The sequence below is a fragment of the Alligator mississippiensis genome, chromosome 5 (assembly GCF_030867095.1).
Source record: "Alligator mississippiensis isolate rAllMis1 chromosome 5, rAllMis1, whole genome shotgun sequence".
NCBI lineage: Eukaryota > Metazoa > Chordata > Crocodylia > Alligatoridae > Alligator > Alligator mississippiensis.
In genome coordinates this window covers 30,006,165-30,015,000 of record NC_081828.1, presented here as the reverse complement: position 1 = coordinate 30,015,000, position 8,836 = coordinate 30,006,165, and the positions used below count along the sequence as shown (strand labels likewise).

The 8,836-nt window shown below is 51.7% G+C and overlaps 1 protein-coding gene across 1 annotated transcript in view; it reads right to left on the bottom strand.

The window, feature by feature from the left end:
• The window catches only part of LMO4 (LIM domain only 4), a 14,227-nt gene extending 8,668 nt beyond the window's left edge, over window positions 1–5,559 (bottom strand). Inside the window, exons 1-2 of the mRNA XM_059728030.1 lie at window positions 5,477–5,559; window positions 3,363–3,601 (exon numbers count right to left, since the gene is read on the bottom strand). Of these exons, the coding sequence (XP_059584013.1) occupies window positions 3,363–3,598 (236 nt within the window). The 5' untranslated portion in view covers window positions 3,599–3,601; window positions 5,477–5,559. The remainder of the gene's footprint in view (window positions 1–3,362; window positions 3,602–5,476) is intronic.
• Window positions 5,560–8,836: the final 3,277 nt, after the last annotated feature.

The following is an 8,836-nucleotide window of genomic DNA, read 5'->3' as shown; positions in this document are numbered from 1 at the left end:
GCCCACAAACACATATCCAAGCCATGAGTCAGAAATCCACATCCAAAGCTGCAGATTCAGAAGCAATTAGTTTTCCAGTAGATTCCCTTTAATTTAAATTCTGCAGCGTCTATATTAAATGTAACAAAGAAAGGCAACACAGAAATTATGCCCGAAGCCAAGTCCATTAAAGGTACTTCAGCATAACTAGAGACCAAGCACCTTAAAAGCACCAGAAGCTATTGATACTTAAAAAGGGGACTGTGCATAATGGCAAGTGCTGCATTAGAGAAGGGGAAGAGGGAAAAAAAAAAATCAGCCAAATTACGCTTGGTTAATTCAGAGTAACAGATCTGCCCCCAAGTGAATTGGAGGCCTTGAATTAATTCTGTTATGACAAATCAAGATAAACGTTCCCCCTAAATTGCATGCGATTTAATTAATTTTTGAGATCCTGGGTTTTTTTTTTCCTAGCTAATAGTTCACATGCTCCTGTGCTGTCATTGTGCTTGAGTGGGCAGACTTCAAAGTGATATTAAATAACCAACTATTAGATTTACCTAGCACGTCCTATTGGAAAAGTGCCATTTAATTACCTAGCCTGTTCAATTAAAGGGACAGCATTCCCTGCATATAGCAGCTTGCTGTTGATTACCAGGGAAATGAACTCGTTGCCTGGCGGCTCCCTCCCGCCCGCCCGCCTCTCCATTCCCCTCCCCTCCCCTCCCCGCCGCCACTGCGCGGCGCAGACTGCGGCTGCGGGCGGCCAAGTGAATGGCAATGAGGAGCGCTCGGCCCGGCCCGGCCCGGCCCGGCCCCGGGGAGCCGCTGCCTGCCCCTGCGTGTCGGAGCGCGGCGGGGCTGGTGGCAGCTTTCCTCCAACTCGCTTTTCATAACACGGCCCGGTTAACTTGTCTGAACCGATTAGCAACGACTGCTCGTGCAGGGGGGCTGCGAGCGCCCCGCTCAGGTGCCTCCTGTGCCGCGGGGCGGGGGAGCACCCCCCTCCGCCGAGCCCCAGGCCTGGGGGCGGGGGAGACTTGCAGACGCTGCCCCTTTAAGAGCTTAATCCCCCCCCCCTCCCCCCTTAGAGGCCAATTTTGTTAATTAAATGTTTTGTTTGCGGCGCGGCTCATTCATTTCGGACACGTCACTGCAGCGGATCTAAGCCAGGGAAGAGATCTCATTAGATAAACCCTATCGCAACTCCGAGAAAATGGAGGAGACACTAATTAAAGCTTTTAATTGCGCGCAGCCGCTGCCACGCGGCTGCTCTCCCTATCTGCCATCCCCGGGCTGGGAGGCCGCCCCCCGCCCCCCCAGCGGCTGCAGCGCGCACATCTGGAAGGGGCTGGGGGAGGGGGACCCACAGAGCGCTGCAGCGGCCCCAGCCCCTTCCCCCGGCCTCCCCGCATCGGCCCCGCGGGACCCGGCCTGCAGCAGGGGACTCCTTCCGCCGCCCCGGGCAGGCACCCAGGGCCCACGCAGCCGTGCCCGCGGGTGAGCGCAGGCCCACGCCGGGGCCAGGTGGAGCAGGACCCAGCCCCAGGCCGAGCGGTCCCAGCAGCGAAGGTCAGACTCTGGGCCTGCTCCAGGGGTGCAGGCTGGGTTTGTTTTCAAGTCAAATGAGCCAGATCCAGAGAGGAGTCAGTGATGGCACAAGAAGGCCAGTTCAAAACGCTCATCTGATAAACAGCCTATTCATGATCGCCTACACGCGAATAAATGAGTATTAATTTTTGGCAACACAGAACCAGATAAGCCTGCTTGAACTTGCCTTGGGGATCCGGTGGGCTCGCCCTCTCTTTTTAATTAGCCGTGATCAGAAAGGAAAGTTTGTTTGATGGCTTAGTGGAGCGCGGAATCTGCGCCATTCAGTGCATCTGAACAGTAGTGTCAAATGTTTCCACTTCAAATAAACCTCTTCCCCTTAACCCCGTTCTGCTCTATTTAATTAGAATTCTACGCAGCTTATGTCGTGCTTGGGATGGGGACCAGGAAACATCATTATAAGCCTCCATGTTGCTGATTTTCTAACATTTACTTCTAAAATCACTTAGTGAAATTAAATGTTGCAATCCCCTGCGATGTCTCTGGAGCTGCATTTCTTCTATTTAGCTGATTGAACATGCCTGCGCATAGCAGGACAGAGGTTGCATTATCAGAATAACTAAAAGTCCTTTTACTCCATCATTTTAAACTAATGATGTCTCCAAGATAAGTGTTCTACAAATTCAGGGCAGCAGTGCTCTTTCGCAATCTCCAGTACAAGACAAGCATTTCAACAGAAACCAACTTGCAAGATGGACAAACAAGTGATTTATGAGGGAGAAAGTAGAACTTTGCAACCATCCGCCAAAAAAACCTGGGGTAACTCTTGACGCTTACCGTAAATGAAAGAGAGTCAAGAGCCTTTCAAAGAAAAACACAACTGGTCTCAACTATGCATACCTTCTAGCCAGCAAGATAAGGATTTCTGGGTTTGGGTTTTTTTTTTTTCATTGCTGAATGTTGAAATAGAATACTTCCTTGAAGCATTCATTCACATGCATCAGCCTATCAAGCCATTTACTCAAATTAAATGTGTAATCCTTCAAACTGCCTCCTTTTAAATTAATGAGTTGAAGGAGCCTGAGCTCACCTGAAAAGATCCTACAGGCATCTGACCTCCCGAATCCCTTCTATTAATTGGGACCAAAGCTTGTTGGAAGCGATACTCCCGCCTTGGCTTACTGTACACCTCAATAGGGGAACTAAACCCTACTTAGTCTTGCATCTAATCTGAGGCATTTCAATGAACTGCTTAAGCAAAAGAGGAAAAAAAAAACAAAAAAAAAAACCAGTCTCTCTTCCTCCTTGGAGTCTCCCAGCTCTGTGTACTGGAAGCTGAAGCACTGCCGGGTTCAAAGCCTCCCCCTAACAATGTGAAGACAAACATGACCAGGGTTTTTGGCTACAAGTAGAATGGCTGGCCCTCCAACTGCCGGTTAATCAGCTCCTTTACAAGGGGAACAGAGAATGAGTCATTCTGTTTCCACTCAAAGGAGTTTAAAGGTGCTTATGTAAATATCATAATTAATCAGATACTAAAGGCAGGCATTTCATTATTTAGCACCTCCAGCACAGCCTTCGTTAAGCCTACCCTCGTTTACCATCTCAGAGGCGCACACTTCTCCAGCACTGCAACAAAGCAGATGCATTCAGCCTCCCTGATTGCCGTTTATTTTTAGTTGGGGCTTGTTTTCTGCTGCCGACCACTTCAAAGTCACAGGGGCCTGGATGGACTCCCTGGCCCCGGCCTGGCTCAGGGAGGGGCACCAGGCCGCACCCTGGCAGCCAAGGGGGGCGATCCTGCACCCCTGCCCCCGGCCGCCCGCCCTCACCTGATGTAGTCGTTTCTGCACAGGATCATGCCGCTCTTGGTGTAGCAGGACGTGCCGATGTCGCCCAGCTGCGCCTGGCAGCAGGAGCACTTCAGGCACCGGCTGTGCCAGTAGCTGTCCATGGCATAGAGCAAGAAGCGGTCGGCGATCTTCCCCCCGCAGCCTGCGCATCTCTTCCACGAGAGGGAGCCCGCGGTGACCGGGGGAGGCTGCGAGCTGCTGCCGGGGTTCACCATGGCCTGCGCAAGGAGAAGCAGAGGGAGGGAGGGAGAGGGGAGAGAAAGCTGTTCAAGTGCAGGCCCGGAGTCCCGGCCCAGCCCCGGTGCGGGGCGCGGACAACGCCGCTGTCAAACTCCGAGCGCGAGGTCCGCGGAGCCCGGGACCACCCCGCCCCGCCCCCGCCCGGGGAAGGGCAGCTGCGCCCGGGCTGGGGGCGGCGTCCCGGGACCCCGCAGGCCGCACCGCAGCCGCCCGCTCACTTCCTCCGCTCCGCCCTGCCCGCGAGTCTGCCCCGGCGGCGGCTCCAGCGCTCCCGCTTTGTTCCTCGGGGGTAAAAAAGTTTCCCGCTCGGGCTCGAGGCCCCGCCGCGGCCAAGCGCCTCTTCCCGCAGGCGGAGCAATCCGGTCGGAGCCTCCTCCGGCCCCAGCCGCCGGGGCCTTCGAGCCGGAGCCCGAGAAACTCCGAGTGCTGCTCGAGTCACTCGTGCTAGAGAGCAAGCAAGTTACTGCCTGCCAATTAAGCGGCACGTTTCGTCTTTGTCCTTTGGAAGCCGAACGTGCTCGTCCCGAGGCATCGGGCGGGCTCAGGCTCGTGCCTCCAGGGAGGAGAGGGCGAACTTTTTCCCTGCCACTGGCCCGAGCGGGGAACAAGAAGTTGAGAGTCCTGGAAGAGGCCGGGTTGCACTCACGCCCCGACCCCTGCACGTCTGTCCACTGACCGCGCAATAAAGCAGAACGGCACCAATTAAGCTGTAACAAAAACCCCGAGACTTTGCACAGAGAGCCACTCTAAAAGCCATTAGCCTCGCATTTCTCCCAACGCATCATATACCTTTATGTAAATTGATTTCTGATGCATTTGCTCAAGGAACTGCCTTTTGTTCCAGTTTCCAGCCAGACCCCCTAATGAAGCTGCATTTCCTGCTTCCCCTCTTTAAACCGTTCCCCAACGTTTTCAAATCACTTCGGGTTTCTTTCCAACAAGAAAGAAAACACGAGCCGCCTCCCTGCTGCCTTAGCCCAGGCTTTGTTGAACGGTAAATATATAGGTATAAAAAAGGAAACGTTACACTGAGAAAACCATCCAGTAACCCCATTAAGCTAAAGCTCTTAAGGACAAGCAATACCTTAATGCTGATTAAATCTAAAAGAGATGAATCAAGAAGACTGACCAGAAAGTGACTCCCCTGATAACTAAGGACGGGCCCTCATCAAGTTTCATTTAGAGTTGGGGGGAAAAAAAGCTTTTAAGTTAAATAGGCTCCCTCTAGTAATTACAGAGCCAAGCAATTTCGGTCCTGGGATAGGAGGCAGTGAAACAGAAAGCAGAGCTGGCAGCTAGAGGCAAAATAACCCCCCTTTTAACAACGTCTCTGGTGTTTTTTAATGGAGACCAAGGGAGGGACAAGCCTAGAGCTGGCAATTTGTAGCACAAAAATGGATGCTTAATTCATGTCTTGGTTTTAATTAGGTGATTCACCGGATTTCTCCTGGATTGAAACAAAAGAGCGTGCGGGGGGCAGGAAGGGAGCAGGGCAGGGGAGGAACAGGGCGCTCACTTTGATCTTTTCTGCCACTGTTTCCAAATAGTGTTTACTCCGGGCGAAGCGGGGGCCGGACCCCCACCCGCGCCTCCCCCGGCCCCTGCGTGCGCGATCCGAGCAGGCGAAGCCCTGGAGCGGCTGCAGGGAGGGAGAAGCAGCCCAGCGCCGCCGCCGCCGCCACCGCCAGCCTTTTGTACGCCGGGAGCGCTGCAACGCTCCGGCTCCCCGCACTTTTCCGCGCACCCTCCTAATGCAGGGCGCCCGATCGGGTCCGCTCGAGATCGGGACGATCGCGGGGGGCGGGCAGGAGAGCTGGGGCCGCGCAACCCCCCGGGAATCGCCCGAGCCTTACCTGCTTCCCCTCTATGGTGCAAGAGGCCGAGCAGCAGCGTCGCGCTGGATCGGAGGCTGTGGCGGGGGGGGTGGCGGGAGGTTTTCTTGCAAAGAAGCCAACACAATGCTCGCTCCCGCCCGGCTGTCGGCGGCCCCCGCCCCACGGAGCGGCGGCCCCGGCTGCAAAACCCGGGGTCTAGGCTGAGTCCTTCCTCCGGCGCCCGCTTCCCCGGCGGAGAGCTGCAGAGCTCAGCCCCTCCCGCCGCCGCCGCCGCAATCGCCGGGCAAGTTTGGCAATGGGGCTTCACTTTGTATCGCTTCCCCCCGCCCCCAGCCTCTCCACCCGCTTCTCGCGGGGCTCTGGCGGCTCCGGAGCCTCCTGCGGCCACGAGCCGGGCGGCGGCGGCCCCGAGCCCGGGGGAGCGGGGAGGGCCGGGGCTCCGGGCGGCGGCGCGGGCAGGACGCGCGAGGAGGCCCCTGTACCGCGTCCCTCTCGCTGCGCGGCGCTCGCACGTGTGTTACTGACAGAGCCGAATCCCAACTAGACTCCAGCGCTGCTCCGCGTCAGCGCCGCGCGCCCAATCCGCCCCCGGCTTGTTCAGGCGGAATAATAAAACCTGCCAATCCCGGGGAAGACAAAGGGACGAGGGAGCAGGGGGGGCCGGGGAAGGAGGCTGGGTCAGGTGGGAAGCAGCCGCCGCCTGGCTGCGGAGCAGGGGAGGCTGCTGCTGCTCCTCCAGCCCCGGGTCCCCCCAGGCGCGGATTTGCCAGGTCACGGCTCGTCCCTCGGGGCCGGGGCCAGCCCCTCGCCCCCGGGGACAGCGCCGCGCCGCGGGGGGACGAAAAGTTGCGAGCGGCGCCTCGCGAGGCGACCACGTCCCGCCCCTGCCTTTTTTTAAGTGCTCCCCACTGAAATCAATGGGGAGCTGTACTTAAACGCTAATGCGGTTCTATAATCTGGGATTATTAATACTCTATAAAGGTTTAAAGCGGGGGATACGATCTGCACTTGGCTGGCAGTTAACACGGCAGCTGCCGCTTGATCCGGGCTGCCGCACCTCTGGGAAGAAAGACGCTGTCTGAGGGCCAGTGAGAGGCACTAATGCCTCATTTGGGGGAGTGGGGGGGAAGCATAGCACCACGGAGGCAACTATAGAAGAAAGAAAAAGTCTCCCTCGAGGGGGGAAAACAATAATGAAAGAAGCTTTAAAAGTGCCACAACTCTGAGGCCTGTTGCCCTGAACAATTAGGCAGGGGCAGTAAGGTGTCTCCTATCTAGTCCTTTCTCACACAGCAGGTGCCAGAATGCTTCACAGAGTTCAGTGCAGGTAAAGAGTGGGGTGAACAACAGAAGATAGATGGAGGATTCATTTCTTTAGGGAAAACGATCGCGTCAGTCTCTTAATTTAGCATTTTTCCTGTAAATAATCCATCCAATTAGATGCCACCAGGTTTCTGCTCCTCAGAGTTGCATCCAACTCTGTAGTGAGGCGCAGTCTAACCCTGGGTGACGCACATACCCCAGACTATCCTAGCACTCTCATGAAATGAGCGGAGTCATAAATATACAGAGCTGGCTCCATCATACAGGTGGAGCAGTTAGTTGCTTTTGGCAGCAAAATGTTTAGTGGTTGCAGAGTGTTTGGCTAAAGAGGAGCTTGAGTGGTACACAGTTTCCATTGTGCTCAGAGCAATAAAATATTGTAGAGCTGTAAACGTCTAGTTAGAAGGGATATGTTCATTTTAACCATGAGCATTTGTTTAGTGATGGTGTGTTTGTATTAATATGAAGCGTACATTATCTCTTTGAAGGAGCAAAAAGTAAACCTTGTCACTGCAATCGCAATCCAGGTGTACTTTAACCACAGCGCCACCTGTGGGTGTCCTGTATTTTTGCATCCTTCCCTCAGTGGACCGAAGAGAAGTGCTGTTGATAACCCGCTGCAAGTCAGGTAGAAAAATATTTAGATGCAACAATACAGAGAGAAACATTTCTAGGTGCCATCAATGCATTTTTATATTCTGATTATATATGTACTAGTACAATGTCCTTTAAATGTCACAGAAGTACAATTTAAATGTAGGGGGAAAGGTCGTTTCTTCTTATGCATTAATCAGTCCTATGGAATATCATTGAATGGGATCTCACTGCAGGATTGGTACATTACTGGGCAGAAAACAAGAGATGTGGGTAAAAGAATGATGCATTTTTATTGCATGTTTTTGCAATTAATCACCTAAATATAATCTCCATAAATTTATTTACATATGTATTTCATTTGGGTGTATATACCAAATGAAATGCATATGTAAATAAATATCCACATACAGACTCTATACTTACAAGCTTGCCATTCAGATGCTGTGGCAATTTAAAATATACAAGTTATGCTACAAATATTAACAGTTGCTTTTAACCTATGTTCTCTGACTAGCAAAGAGCAGTACAAACAAGAGAACAACCCCTACATGAAACAAAAATCTGTTATCTAATTCTCTAACTCTGTGATGTCTGTAAATTACCAAATTCAGGGTTTGAATTCAGGAAATATCAGGAGTTTCCAACTGAGAGAGATTTCTTAACAAAAAAGCTGTGCCGTTGGCACAAAAGAGTTTACCTGTTTTACAGCTAGCTACTAGTGGTATATGATAGGAGAGATCCCTTTCCAAGAGGCAGGGTACCAGACCATTCTGGATTTTTAAAAAGCTTTCCAAATATTCACTACCATATATTGTACAAACGCATTACCGCATAATATTAATCTTTGCTTTTTCTAAACTATTATTTTCACTAATTTTGTGATTAGTGTGAAGTAGAAAATCTTAACTGAGATCATTTTGCAGAATGATATTTTTCTAATTTTTCTTTTGTGCAGCATCTGTTGTTGCTGTGCTGTCATCTTTGTTATGTTTTTCATTGTCTGTGTGCCATAATGTAATTAGTTAGTTCAACATCATCTGTGCTATTAGATGAGATGTTTCTATGGTAAGTTAACATAGTTCTGTGTAATTGGTAGATTTCAACAGTAGGCATAAATGTGTCCATCAACTTCAGGTGGGTTGAATCCACAAGATTTCAATTCGCTTGGCATATTTCTTCCTAGAAGAGACTGTTAATTGCAGCTGAATAAATAAAAACATAATACACAAGGAAAAGCTGATGGCTGGTAACACTGTAGGACTTAGAGAGAGAGAAGCTCATAAAATAGTTTATAAGGTTGAAAGCTGTTAGCTGAATGATTGAAAAGAGTTAAGTCTATCATCAAAATCATTTCACTCCTACAAATATCCATGAGACAGCATCTAGGGAGTACAGAACGCACTGTGGTTTTCCTCTCCATTCCATGAAAGGTTACCATTTTTGTCCCTAACCCCTGCA